This window comes from Haplochromis burtoni, unplaced genomic scaffold (genome assembly GCF_018398535.1).
Source record: "Haplochromis burtoni strain Fernald_Lab_line unplaced genomic scaffold, NCSU_Asbu1 Contig_14, whole genome shotgun sequence".
Classification (NCBI taxonomy): domain Eukaryota; kingdom Metazoa; phylum Chordata; class Actinopteri; order Cichliformes; family Cichlidae; genus Haplochromis; species Haplochromis burtoni.
The window spans coordinates 3,764,652-3,780,360 of record NW_024582375.1 but is presented as its reverse complement, the minus strand read 5'-3'; the positions used below and the strand labels follow the sequence as shown (position 1 = coordinate 3,780,360).

General features: G+C 41.0%; 1 protein-coding gene across 1 annotated transcript in view; it reads left to right on the top strand.

Moving 5' to 3' along the window:
* Positions 1 to 15,709, top strand: part of LOC102297242 (copine-8) — a 100,758-nt gene that overhangs the window by 40,987 nt on the left and 44,062 nt on the right. The window contains exons 6-7 of the mRNA XM_005915719.3: positions 3,195 to 3,271; positions 15,347 to 15,410. Of these exons, the coding sequence (XP_005915781.1) occupies positions 3,195 to 3,271; positions 15,347 to 15,410 (141 nt within the window). The remainder of the gene's footprint in view (positions 1 to 3,194; positions 3,272 to 15,346; positions 15,411 to 15,709) is intronic.

Sequence of the window (15,709 nt, the reverse complement as noted above, 5' to 3'; positions counted from 1 at the left end):
TCTGAACGACTCTTTTGTTTCAGACTGTACTTTTTGGAAAGTGTGTTTGCTTTTCAACCTTCACTCACTTGACTTTTGTGTCAACGTCTACCTCTGAGCACAGCTGCAAACAGCCAATGTTGCTTTTCCCCAAGGTGAAACACTGGAGCCATTAGTTCTTATCATTGCATGGCGTTTAGTATCCAGCTCAACAAGTCTGCCTGCGTAGCATATTACAGACGCATACCCTTTATGGTGATGTAAAAAAACAAGAAGAAATAATGGTAGCATTCTTGTACACTTCAAATGGAGCATTGTGTACTAAACTCCATCTAAATGCCAACATGTCCTCTGTTCTATTTGATTAAGAATAACAAATGCCTGAGGACACGTGGACTGCTTTCTCCCTCTAGCAACACTGTTGTCAAAATGATCTATTTTCTTCTTTTATGGTATTTCTTCAGCCCAGTTATAAGCTAATACAAGTAAATATAATAGCTGTAATTGGAACCTTTTGTGGAGGCATTGTAGCCAGGCTTATATTTCACCTTCACTAAGGCCCCATGCACCTGTTGACTGCTGTGCGTTATCATTATGTGGCCTCCGGCTAAATAGGCGCAAATGGAAGTACAACAGTCACACTGATTTTAATGCAGAGCCACAGTAATCGTGTTTTATGTTTTGACCTTTAAAAACCCCCCCCAAAACCATATACTTTACCTTATCACTTACTGTTTTGCCGAACATCGTTTCTAAAATTGATTGCTCACATTTATAAAGACTGCAAATGTACTGCTGGCGTTTATATGACAAGTGTATGAAATAAAAGGAGATAAATTGGGTGCTACAGTGCAAAACACAGTCTCCAATGCAGGTTTAGTCTCTTAATATTTCCCTTCAGGATATTTCTTTTCTTATTTTATTGGGTTTGATGTCTCTCTGGATGCAATCATTTCCTCTTGTGATGCCCCTAGCTGTTTCTTTTTTCTTTTCCTCTCCATATGACATTCTGTCACCATTTTATCCTCTTTCATTGCCATACCCTTGTTCTCTCACTCTTCTCTTTTCCCTCCGTGCTCTGGATTTGCTCCCCCTTGGCTCACTCGTTTGAAATCAATAATCTCATACAGGCAGAGACAGCAGCCTTGGTGCGGCTCCTATGGGGGAAGCCGGGGAGTTAACCCATTAGATGGTGTTTTAACATTGGGAGCTGTAGGCTGCGGACTCAGCTGGGACCTGGGTGAGAACTAGTGTGGCATATAGAAGGAAAAGCAGAAAGAGTAAGGATGAAAATAAAACACTCAATGTTGGTGTGTCCAGTTCGGTTTTTATCCATATATCTGGGTCGTTCCATATGACATTAACCAAATTTGAAACATGTTCCCTGAAAAATAGGTTGTCTTCTGTACAGTAAGTGCAGTATATTCACATCGTGTGCTTCGTGCATCGTGTGTAAGAGGTAGCTACTAAAAATTTCTGGGCTAAAAGAAATATATTTAATATTTAGGTTTTGGTTTAAAAATCATAACAAATAGCCAGGTTTCAGATGTTTCAATAGTAAAACTGCACTAGTACCACATCTGCAATGTGGTACTAGCAGAAACAAGCACTGGTACTCTTCATTGTTGTAATCTGCTTTCTGATCATTTACAATAAATAGTTTAAATATAAACTGCAGGTAAAGAATTTCAAGCTTCACATCACCAGATGGAAAAGCATATGAACAGTGTCCTTCTTTTAAACAAGATCTTTTAGCTGTGATTCCTTCTTTGTCAGGACAGAGGCAGCTTTCTCTGTGCTATGATCCATCAGCAAAACATCCCCTTCTCATTTGTTTTGAGCTGTTTGTTTTTGAGTTTAGTAATTGCTAATTATTATCTAACATAGTATTTTACTGGCTTACTGCCTGAAATTAGCTATTATGGTATGTTTCCTCTTTCCTATGTTTTCTTTATATAAACATGCGTTGTTTTTTTATTGTAAAACCACCGATTGTGTATCGATAAGAAATCAAGAAACATGAAAGCCCACAGTGACAGTTGAGCCTATAAGTCAACAGAGTTTCAAGCCTAAAGCTTTTAAACATCAGGAAACTTCCAGAATTAAATAGCTAATAGCGAATTCCCTCTAGTTATCTTCCAATACTGCAGGTGATAAAACTGGTCATAACACAGTCTTGTCAAATTGTATATATGAGCTTTAAAAAGCTATGAGATACCCCCCAAAATGATTATAATCCTTTTGAAGATGTAGATTTAGATTCATCTGCTCACATTCCCTCGTTCTTTGGATCTCATAAAATAGTTCATTCCTTTCTGTAAAAGTGCTGAAAGGTGCTACACCCACACAGCTATTTTTCTCATTAAATATTTTTCTAGCTCATGCTGTTATATATTTAGCCATTAGTTGCATATAGCCAGTTCTCAGATGGACCTCATGTAGGCAGCAGACACAGTTGCTAGGTAATTTGTGGATTTACGGGTTCACCTCTACATGGTGGATTGGAAATTATTATCATCATTATTATTTTGGTCTAATTTCGGCACACGTTTCCACCAAAACAAATATGTTCATAGCAGACTGACACTGTGTGGCTGCAGGAATGTAATTGTGATGAGATAGATGGGAAGAGATAAAGCTGAGAGGCTAATCAATGGACCAAAGAGAATCCGATATGTTAGTGGTGCTTGGAGCTGCTCTGGTCAAATATTAGAGATACTATCTAACAAAGACAAATGATCTAACCCCCAGTTAAAGACCCATGAAGAAGGCATGTTTCTATAATCCTTATTTAAATATATTTATATGGGAGAAATTAAGGTTTTATGGGTGTCATGTTTTCTGAAGGCTGGTCATTTTTGACACTGAAAAGCAACTTATCATTGTTTTAAATCCATGAGGTTTCTAGGATGCCGCGGGTGCACTCACGTCTCTGGCTCTCTCAGCATCAGCTCTAAAGCTTCAATATGTGAAGGCAGTTTAATTTCCCAAGGAAGTGGAGGAGCACACTGGGGCAGGTGTGAGGGCTGGTGGGAGGAAGGCTCAGTTTCTTCTTGCTAATATGATCTATCAAAGGTGAAGGTAGTGGTATTTGAAAAGACTTGGGCCTTTGGGGGTGGACTCTGTATTGATCAGCAGGTCAGGTTTGTGAGTAATGCAATGTCTGATTGACAAAAAACATGTGTCGGCTCACTTCTTTCTCCTTGACTCTGCAGGACTTTCTCGGACAAGCCCACTGTACTCTGGGAGAGATAGTCGGATCGTTGGGCAGTCGCTTGGAAAAACCTCTTGGGTGAGTAGGAGCTCAGATAGCTGTAGCAGAAAAAGGTGTGCAGACATCTCAATGAGTATCTGATCAAAAGTCGCATGGGGCACTAGCAGAGTTATATCCACAGTCTGCAAATTTTAGTCAGGCCTGATGATAGTGGCATGAGCCCAGATTCACAAAAACACCATAAAGATGTTTTTATCAGAGAGAAATGACATATTTAGCTTGAAATTTTGACTCTTCAAACTAGATGAGTGAGAGCAAATCTTTGTCTCTTCCCATTATATTTCCCTGGGCTAATTTGCTAATTTTTTAAATACATTGTTGATTATTGACAGCCACAGTGGCTAATTGATTACCGCTGTCACATTAACAAATAAACCTGCATTGTTTTTATTCGTCCTCGTGTTATCGTTATTGTATTTGTAAGCAGCTAATTCAGTCTTGTTGTGGTTCTTTATCACTCTTGTCCACAATGCTGCTCTAGTGGCCTCCTCTTATTTACATATTTTCTCTCTCATGAGAAAGCCCACTTGGCTTTCTCTCAATTGTGTCTCTTTAATCCAATTAGCTTGTTCATTTGAAGCCTCGATGAGCCTTTAGATCTGCAAAGAGCGTTGTTAAGGGGAGAAATAACAGGGAACATTGTCAAGAACCTGGCAACCTGTGTGTGTGTGTGTGTGTGCTTACTGCATATCTTCTCTTCACGTCAAAGCAAAACTGTCATCCTGTTGAGTAGGAATCGCCATGGTGATTGCAGAGGCAGGTTTCCCATGGAGAGGGGAGGAAGGAAAGCGTGCACGTCTTTGGAGTGATCCACACATATAGTTCAGTTGTATTTCTCTTGATTATTTACATTTGCACGCACACAAAAATGTTTGCTTGGCTATATTTCTGGGGACCAGATGAGCCCCTTAAAATAATCTTACCTCAGAAGAAACTCTTAACCCTCAAACAATCTTATGAAGGGGTTTAAGAAACTAGCCGCAATAAAAGTTCTAATTTTTCTCAAATGTCCTTGTGGCATGAATGACGGACCTGACCAGGGGGCCCACCTCATCACCAGCGATGGTGACGAGCTGGGTCCGGGGGCCGACCGCGGGTCCAGCGGTGGACGTGACGAGCTGGGGACACAGGCGGCCATACAGCCACACAGGACCACACAGCATCTTGACCTCTGGCGGAACTGAGGCAGGTCAAGACCGCGTACTGGCCTCTGGTGAGGACGCCTTTGGACTGGACGGCATGGCGACCTCCGAGTCAGGCAGAACAGTTCCTCCCCGCACGCTGTCCACCAGATCTGGCAGAACAGTTCCTCCCGCACTCTGATCCCCAACTCTTTCTGGGCAGGTCGCTTCGGGGTGCGGACCTCCGGCTTGTTATGAGCAAGTCCAGACGGCATACTGACCTCCGACTCAGCCTGGGCAGGTCCCTCCCGCGCGCTGACCTCCATGAACACGTGGGGGTCGGCCAGGAACCGAATCAAGCTGCCAGATTCATTATCAGCTGCATCCCACGCTCGGACCGGTCCTGCAGCTGTTCCGCCTGGCCACCTGCTCCCTCTGCATGGCTGCGAACTCGCCCACCATTCGGGCCAGCGCCTCCACTACTGGCCCAGTTGTGGTTCCGCCATGCCGTCTCCTGGGTTTCGGCACCACTGTGGCATGAATGACAGACCCGACCACATAGTTCACACGTTTAACACTTTTTATTCCGGTTGCTGTTCTCTAACAGATGGCTGCAGCTTTTCAGCTGTGTCCCACACACAACAACAACAACCCCAACCTCAGGTCCCAGCACGTTCTATACAGGGGAGGCGTGATGAGCTGATGGAGCTCCGGTGTGTCAGCCTCCCCTGCAGCTGCGCCACGAATGGATGTGTATATTGGAAAATATTCAGCGCCTGTTCTTTTGTAAACATTCTGTTAAAACCGGTTGAGGAATAGATATGTTACTCCTCCTTCTTTGTTTTGCTACTCGAGTACATCAAATGCAAAGCGTGCCTTGGTTATCACAAAAGCAGTTTGTGGAAGAAAAGTTAAATTATGGGGTGTGAATTGAGTTCTTTCTTTGATATTCAGGGATGTGTAAAATGTGGAGGTTGGTTGCTTTAGGTCCTGAAGACGTTCACTCTCCGTATGTTGTGCCACGCTTCTGCAAATATATGCAGATGAGAAAAAAGCAAAACAATCAACGCTGAATGAAACAGGTTTGTTACATTCACATGTGCGACCAATATCGACCATTTATAAGAGGTCAAGAGTGATTTGGTGCAGAATGAGGAAAACTGTCAACTTTCATTAAAAATGAAGGGGCAGGACACACAGCTGTTCTCTGGCTCTGGAGGTTGTGTCTGTATTTATATATGTGCGTGGGTGTAAGCGACAGTCAGGCATACACCTGCAGCCTGACATGACAGGCGGAGGACGTGGGGGCGGGGCTTAACAATTTTAACATATTGCATTGTTCAGTGTAACTCCAGTGGGCATTTAGGAGTGTGTGCACGTGGGTGTGTGAGAGAGACACTTAGAGTAACCAGCAACAAGAAGCAAAACGCATCATCAAGTGCAGCAATGGTGAGGCACATGGTTAACGTAGCATTCAGCTAACTTAGCACTATCCACCCGCCATATTGCAAACAGCTGAAACAGATGAACTGTGTAGGTGCAGCTTCTGCTTGTGTGCAAACAGACACATTTGGAAGTTTAGTACACGTTTACAGTATCAAGAGAGGATAATATATCTCTAAATTAATTAATAATGAATACATTTAATCAGTGACCATAAGTGGACAACATGCCTTTTTTCCTCCTTCTTTAGAGTTTCCCTAACTCAACGTATATGTGCTAGAGTTATCATAAAATATAATTACTGTAATAATAATGATTGTAGCTTTACACTAGAACCATCAGGAGGGGTCACTTTAACAGCAGTAATGGCAAAAGCGTAATTTCTTGAATAAGTCACGTTCATTTTCATCTATTTCTTCTAATTTTCAGAGCAGACAAAACAAGTATTTACGATTAATATTTATGGGTTTTATTATTTAGATCTTAAAGTTAAAATGCACATTTGAGTAAACTAATAAAGCGTACAAAAAAAACTTCGAACAACTTTTTCCTTGCCTAAGATTTCATAACAATATGAAAAGCAAAAATGAATTTGAGGTAACGTGTGGTATTAGACGGTAGAAAACGCGCTCACTGTGAAACAGATTGAACAGCTGATTGCCTACATTTTAAAGCTGACCTCACTGCTGGCTACAAAAACATAAGAAAGACATTTTCAATAATTAATGTAAAAGTAGGTCAAAGTTTATCACCTCTGCCTCTCACGAACGTCCACTCTGCTCCGCCTCAGTCAGTTTCTGATTATTGGACAACCTACCCTAACTAATTAGCCTCCCGCTACCCTCCTAACAAACCTCATTTCCTGGTTCTCAGACCTCGTGTGCCCTTCTCCTTACAATATGATACACTTTGACATGAGTGGTCTGACTTAAATTTCATTACCAGGTCACATGTAAACAAACTGATGCATACTGGGGTAAATTGTCCAAAGATATTATGCAGCACTGTCTCTCCTTGCTCCAAATTCATGCCGTAAACACTTCAAGAGATGCCCATTATTAGAAAAATGTTACCTCTAATTTCAATAGAACAAAAGCAATTTAATGGAAAAGCTTGACATTTCCAAAAAGATTCTAATTTGCTTTCTTGCCAGGGGCCTCTGGAGAATATTTACACAACTCTCGTATTTGCATTACAAATTTGAAGCTACAGCCACTAGACAGTACATGCTGTCGTACCAGTGAAATGTTATAGAAGTATTTTTATGGAAGCAGTTTATGCTTTTTTGAAGAACATTTTAATCTATGAGTATTAAATGCTGCTAGTATTTCTTTCTTTCTTTCTGTATTTTACTTTAGCACTTGCAGAATTTATCCGGTGTAGCAGAACTTCTTGGCACACTGTGCTCGATAGACAGCAAAGATTGTTGTGGCATCCAGAAGGAATGCGGGTCTCCCTTCACCATGTGTGACTCTGCAGTTAACACTTTGTCCTTCTGCTTCCTGGGAACCATCATCATCCAGGACCTTGAGTCGTCAGTAGTCTCAGCAAAAGCCCAGCAGAGACTGAAGAAGTTCAACCTGCCAAAGTCAATAATGGTGCACTTTTACACCCCCGTAATTGAGTCTATGCTCACATCCTGTGCCACCATGTGGTACCCTGGTTTAACTGCGAAGCAAAGGGTAGACTGCAGACCATCATCCTCTCTGCTGAGAGCTGCTGCCTGTTCTCTGTACAGGACCTGCACACCTCCAAGACACGGAGCAGGAAACATTATGGCTGATCTCTCCCACCTCGGACATCGTGTTTTTGAAATATATCCTGCCGCCCATCTTAGCCAAAACCTCTCACCACAGAAACACTTTGTTTTCAGCTGCAGCTCTGGCCGTATTAATGATGCCCGAGGCCTCTGCTGGCACAGACTCTATCCGACCTATGGCCAGTCTGTGAACACTCATCTTAGATTGTTACATTAATACAATGTCTGTATTCTTAATTGTTGCACTTACACATTAATGCTCTATTCGTGCCGAGGACATTTCCAGTCGGCGTCTCGCACTTTATTTTTAAAAACTCTACATCTCTTTTGTATTTTCTAATCTGTTTTTATTGTTATTGCATTTTGACATTTTGTTTTTAATTCACTTTAGTTTCACAGTTTCCACAGTGGATTTTCTTATTTCACTTTAGTTTTTATTGTTTGAACATGTTTTTTGTTTATTTTTTTTTTATCACTTTCACTGTTTCGTTTTGTGTCTTTTTCATTATTATTGTATGAAGGACATATGATATAAAAACCCAGTAGGTGTCATGTGACGTTATGTGGTAGGCAGGTTTAGGACCCAAAGGATGGAGGGCAGGGGATTCATGAGTACGACACAAAATGAGCATTTATTGCTTGTTGGTCTCAAATAGCAAATTCCAAAGTGTTTTTTTATTTGTTTTCCTCAAAGTAATTCCAAAGTAATCCAGTAGGAAACAGAATTAGGGAAACACTGAGGCACACACAGTACCATAGAATGACGCAACAACGAACAGAAGAAAACTGAGGACTTAAATACCCACATTAAATAAGGACAGATGGAGACACCTGGGGGACAGAATCCAACTAACGAGCCAAGGATAGCAAAACTCAACAAACACACATGGGACAAGAGACTATCAAAATAAGAAAGGAAACAAACACACACACACAAACAAGACAGAGACCCAGACAGCCATAGGGACAGACTGGAGAAACAGACAGGGACCACTCAGGGGAACGATAAACATAGCTGGAACGGGAAACGACGGGAAATGACTAAACTAGTGACAGATCCACATATATGATCTTAACAAGGAAACAGAAATGGAGGCTTGAAATGTAAACACTGAGATGGGACACATACAAATGCAGAGGATGACGACTATCACATAACCGAGAAGAACCAGAAAACAAAAAGATTACTAAGGTACAACATGAAGTAACAAAACCTGGAATCACAAGCAGACCATTACTTAGAGAATACGGGGGAAACATGATCATTATAACGAGGAATGAAACAAAACCCAATAAACCAGAATCGAACTCAGAGCAGAGAAACTAAAACCAGAATCACTAGATGACCACAAAACTGACACAAAGGGACAAGAGACCAGTGTTGGTCAAGTTACTTGAAAATTAGTTACCAGTTACGCAGTAAAGCAATAGACCTGTCAGCCCAATTCTATTTGTTGCCACTATGCATCATATAAAAGTGAATCAAATGAACTAAATGAGAAACAAAACTTTGGAATATCAGTTTATAGAAAAACCAGGAAATACATAAAGTAACGAAAAAACTCAAAACACTGGGACTTTATAAACCCAGGGGACCTAACAATATCTGCATTTCTCTAAATGTCAAACTCTTTCATAATATGGCAAAGATATTATAGATCATGTCAGGCTTATTTGGACTTAGAAGTTTGATTCGATTTACTTAAAATTTAATTTTCTTTATATTAAACAGGAGTTACATGTTGAAGCCAGTAAATCCCTCAATAGCTTTTTCTGACCTTTAACTCCATAAATTAATGAGTCTGTTAGTCTTATTGTTGGGTAAAATTAGCCTGAGATCACCCCTGATTTCATAAATATCATGACTTTATTACTAATACCATTTTCATTTGAAGCACTGATCCTGTTGCTTCCTGAATATTTTTGAATAATCAACAAGGCAGTTTTCTCACTTTGTACTTTTTTTCTTCCCCTTTGCTCTTTTCTTTCCAGAACTCTCTATTTCTGTCTTGCTCACACACTTGCTCATGCTCTTTTTGACACTTTTGTTCCCTCAAACAAGATCTCTGTGTTCATTGTAAGTGGGAAGAGGGTCATAGAGAAGCCCCGTGGAACTATAGAAGAGCCAAGTAGTCTACAATTTTAAATACAAGTGAACCAAGACACACACACACACACACACTCAGAGGCTGATAGCTGTGAATACAAGCCTGATTGTAAGCATTTGTAAGAAAGGACAAAAGAAAGTGTATCTGCCTTTGGTGTCACATGGATTTGATGTCAGTGTGCCTTTTGTTACGCAGAATTATAGTTATGAGCTTTCTTTTCAATGAAAGTGCGTGCGCGACTGTGTTTCTTTGCGTGTCGGGGCATGACCAAGAATAGGCAGATCCTGATGTTTTTATAATGACAACTGATGTCTCATTCAGATAGTCCACCTTCGCCGGGAATATAATGAAAAGCACAGCCCAGAAGTGGCCCAGTCTTAATTAGCTGTCTCTTGCCAGACACTGATTGCATATCCGTGTGTCTTGATTAGAGGATTCACAGCGTTTCCTCACACACAGACGCACTCACACGCATGCAGGAAGACGCAGAAGAAGAGATGCTCCTGGCGTGCTTTTCAGCTTAGGTGTTTTTGATAAACTAAAAAAGAGGAACGTGGTTTGGAGCACGATGATGAGCTCAGAGATGTGTATTCATTTAAACACAGACTGTTTTGTGTTGCTTTACTTGATTTCAGGAAACACGAGCATCAGTATACGCTGTCGTTTCACCCATATTGTGCTAATTTGTCATTTTCGTACATATCGTCCTGGAGGAGTTTGAGCTTCCAACTCTATATCACATCTGTCACACACGTGTGTCTGTGCATGCATGCGTTTGTATGTAAGGCACAACTGTGGGATACGTTATTCATCTATTGTAACTATGCAATCCTTTCGATTGCCACCTGCGCATTATTTTATTTCTGTCAGAATAATGATTGCAGCTTTCTGAAAAATAGTGGAGCGAGAGCAGGCATTTAGGAAAATAACGAGCATGGGAATCCAATTCGATGTCCCGCCGGAGGGGACCTAGCTCGGAAGAGTTGTCATAGCGACACTGATCAATACACATGAGTGTCTCATGTGTATTGTTGCCGTGAGACGACACGATGGAGAGTAAGAGGATACCAACAAGTAAAATGGGCTGTATGGACAGTGATCGAGAGTTTTACAACTTTGTGTTGTGTTTTCCTTTTTCTGTTACACCATCGTTCCACCTCGCGTGTGCTCAGTTACGCTGAATCCCAAAACCAATAACATGAAACTGGTAGGCGATGAAGTGTTTGTATGTTGTTCCTCGTCTGGAAAAATTATGAAACTTTCACCGCTATGTAAGAATCACCTTGTGTTTGTTCAACCGCTGTTAAGGCATCTTTACATTCAGAAGCTACAGGTGTGGGGAAAAAAATTCAACCACCTGTTTAGTGATTAGCCTGCCGATCATATACTTTTAGGGGGGCAATCACTTTTTCACACAGGCCTTTGTAGGTTTGCATTTTCCCCCCCTTGATAATAAATGCCCTGATGATGTAGAAACTGCATTTGAGGTTTGCTTGTCTAATATTTGTTTGATGATCTGAAACATTTAAGTGTTACAAACACGCGGGGAAAAAAGGAAATCAGGAAGTGGTCACCAGTGATCACTTACGTACATTAAATCAAATAATCATGTAAATAACTGCTCAGGCCGAGTGTTTTATTACATTTATATACTGTATACCTGTATTATTAACTTTTGGCAGCCCTGTAGTTGAGCAAAACGTATTTACAACAACGTATGCATAAACCTAACGTACACATAATGTCGCGACTGGTTTTAAAATCTGCGACTACACATAGTATATGTACATATATGATTTGCAAGGATTTGAGCGCTATATGTATATATGTTGATAATCAGGGACACTTGCATTTTATATAGTAGTTACATTACTATAATCATTGTAGTAAGATGTACTCGTGTACAGTTATTGTGTAGTGCTAGTTTAACACTTTATAGATACAGGCATGTTTTAAAGTTAAATCTGTAGCTAAGCTGTGAGTATTTGTATATCAAATCCTGCTTTTCCTCTTTGCAAAGTACTAATGTGTCATTATGAAATAGCCTAAAATAATGGGACTTGTGTACTGAAGCTGAATCATTATTTAAAGCCAGTAAATGATTTAACAGAGGTGCTGATGAAGGTTGATGATGCTCTATTTTGTAGTTGACTGGAACCCACACAGCTCAACATTTTTAATTAGCTCAGCTCTTCTTTTATGTCCAATTTGCCAACAACCCCCTGCTCTGCTTTTATTGTTTCATGCTGCCACTGTCGAACCGTAGCACAAAGAGCAGGAAGTCTATGTAAATGAAGTAATTACTTTGGATATCTGGAACTTGAGAGCTGTTAAATGTTATTCTGAAACCACTGAAAATTAGATTAAGGGGTGCAAAGTCAAGTGGAAATATGGAAATGCAGTTTTCTTGGCTGTGTTGTTCGTTAGGTGCGAGTAAGCTGTAAGTCATTGAAAACCTTCTCAGGTGTGTGAGTGGGAACACTGTGGGTCTTTCCGTGGCTTCTGATTTGCTGAAATCAGAGTGTCTCAAGTCCTCTTTGGGTATCGTTGGTGCTATTTGTTCATGTGTACTTGAGCAGACATGCATAATTGCATTCAGCCATTCAGATATCAGTCATTTACAAGAGGATGTTAACAATCCAAAGACACTACTTTGTACATGTTTCGCATCATCGCTCATGCGGAAACAAAACAGTAAAGCGTGTGAATCATACTTAAAATTTGCGAGCTGAAGGCTTTACTGGGATTTTAAGCAGGCTGTTGTTTTAAATCAGTATTGCTTTATTGATTTTTTCCCCCTGTTTCTCTAATCCTTCCTGATCACTCCATCTCTATGCTAATGTCATCTGTAAAGATGTGTTTTTCCCCAGCTTTTCCTTATTGGAATTCTTGTGTTTGGACTACACACAAGCCTATTTAGATTGTGTTTAGTGTTTCATCATACGGCTGCTAGGCTACAATTTAGCGTTTTTAAACTCCCCCTAAGAATCACTGCCGGTGTCCAAGCAGCCAAAGAGACTGTAGTGGCAAACATTATTAAATTTGTTGCATTTGGATGAATCAGGGCTTTATTTTTATCATTCTGTCTGCCTTATCCTCGTTGTTACAGTCCTCTCAGTCTTGTGTAGACCCACCTCTGTGTGCTGCCTGGATAAAAAGAAGAAAAACTACATATTAATTTTACATTTCTTTTTCTTTTTTACGCTTTATAGTCTCTGAAACAACCATATGGCGTTCCATAGGATCTGAGGTTGCAGGATCTGATAAACCCATTTGTAAAACGTTTTACTCTCGGCCCGTTATGCACGAGACCAGAGTGAAATAGAGAAGGACTATTTGAATTACATTCACACAGAAGTCCTAGACCCCAGTTCTGAGCTGACTTAATGACTGTGAGAGTCTTTCCCAGCGAGGTCTCATAGCGGAGCTCATCACATTCCTCTTTGTCAGAAATGTAGGTTCTTTCAAAATCTGTGTCAAATTATGTCATCCTGCGCTTTCTCACATGCACACAGAACGTGCTTTTACTACATCAGCGAGGGAGAACAGAAGATTTCTCTGCTGCAATCCTCATGATTAAGAATTTATCCATAATATTATTATTCGTTTTTCCGTGAAGCCCTCAAACCTCAAAGAGTTTTAGCATCTTACAGACCATAATTTTCCTCTCATCTCGCTCATTTCCAGGTGCAGCAAAGCTTTCAAATGCTGATAATCTAACACTACATTTCCAGGGTCGTCAAACAGCTAACACTCAAAGTTATCGACAAGCTGCCTGACATAATAAGCAGTCCAGAGCAAGTAACCGCAAATCCACGAGGATCTGGGTGGGTGTCCACAGAGCTCGAGGAGAGTAAATGATTGACTTGCATTTGCCAGGATCAGAAAGAAAACTCTACATAAATGGGAGTTGTGCTCTGTTTGCTAATGCATCGGTTACGTTGGCTTGATTAGGTGGTAATATGTTGTTTATGTTGCATGTGTCGCCTTTTCTCAGCCCACATTTTGTTACATATTTAAATAAATGTAGGTGTAGTTCAACTTTTTCAGTGCCAAAATCGAGAACACTGAAAGTTTTTGGTCGTGCTCGTGTGTGTGTGTGTGCAGTGGGACTGTTTAAAGAGCATATTTGTTTAGGAGGAGGAGGTACAGTAAATGGTGACTTCACCTTGAAAACCTTATGCAGAGAAAGCGCTTACACGTTAAACACCCACACCGACGTGCATCACCTATTCTCACCTTCCAGTCTTTGCTACAGCTTCTGTGCCCTTCCCAGGAGCAGAAGCTGATTCATGTGTGGACTCGCACACAAACAGCACGGAAACACAAACACCTTTTTGCTAACAGTATATCTTGGAAATGAGGTAATAAAACATGCGAGTGATGTTTTTCCTCCCAGCTCTGCTTGTAAATCTAAAATTCCTGATTTTCTGGAATGCATCATAGGAATATCAGCGAATTTGAGAGGTGACAATCACGGATATTAAACAGCTTTGTCTGCTTAATCAAATTTAATCACTCGATTCTATGATTTGCTACTTTGTTGTGCTTTAGGGCCTTTATTTGTCCGAATGATCCCATGTTGTCAGTGGAATTTGCCCCTTGTATAGTGAACCAGTGCAAACTGGTCCTGGGTGATTGCAACTGCAAAGACTACAATGATGACACGTTACCCTGTCATATCATTGTCAGTTGGCATCTGAGTAGAATAGTAAAATATCAAAATATTCAGTAGAATATCTTCCTGAGATCTCCCAGGTGAGGGTCTTCAAGCATGTCTTGCTGGGAGGCTGCAAAGCAGACCCAGGGCATGCTAAGGGTTCGACTACTTACATCATGACCCAGATAGGTAGGTAGGTAGGTAGGTAGGTAGATAGATAGATGGAAATATTGGTAACAATATAAAAATATAAAGCGTGTTTCATGGAAACTTGTAGCAACAATACGTAGTGTGTAGTCAACTGCGATGAGAGAAAAACATCTCAACACTGGCTGGGTTCATTTTCAGAAAAGAAGCTTTCCGTCTGTCTCCTGTGGTTGACAGTGAGCAAGCAAACAAACCTGACACATTTTCACACACAGAAATACGACTGACTGTGTGTCTGTGCAGGACGGGAGTGGTTTCAGACACATGGAAGTCCCCTTCCTGCTGTGAGAAGGTCACAGTCCCGCCTGAACCCTTATGCGGGATGTCTAGAAACCAGTGCCACTGTTATCAAACAAGCTAAATGTGTTCACTGACTGCCCTTCGACTGTATAGACTGCTCTGATGGTAATGGACTGGTTCTTGTATAGCGCTTTTCTACTCTTCTGAGCACTCAAAGCCCATTCACCCATTCGCACAAGCACATTGTTCTAAGTGCTGTAACATTCACACACATTCATACTCCGATGGATGCATCGGAGAGCAATTTGGGGTTAATAGACTAGGGGAAGCCAGGAATTGAACCACCAACCTTCCGATCAGTAGATGACCTGCTCTACCGCCTGAGCTGATGGCAGCTCGAGTAAAGAAACGTGAGCCGTCTTCCTGTGTTTTTCAACTTGTCATTTAACCCTGAAGTGTAGGCGGAAGAATACATGTGGACAAAATACTGTGGTGATGACAAATACGCTGTTGGTGACTGTAATCTCATGTTTTGCTGTATTGTATCATAAACAGAGGCATTCCAGGGAAGAAATGCGGGACCATTATTGTGAAAGCTGAGGAGCTGAACAACTGCAGGGTGAGAAAGTGACTTCTACCTCTGTTTGCTAAATGCTGCATGTGTCCGTTTTCTCTGCATGTTTCACTTTGTACAAGCGCTTAAGGCACTATGGAAAATTAAAGTTACCAATCCAACTTTTTCCTTTTTCCACATAATACTAATGCTTGACTTTTGCCATCTGCCGAGATTGAATAAATCATACTGGCACAGTCTGATATCCCCGTGTCGGTGTTGTTCCTGAGTCATCATAATTAATGTTGGTCCAGGGTCGACCAGGTGACCAGTCACCTTGCTGTGATCTCGTGGTTTAGCACCAT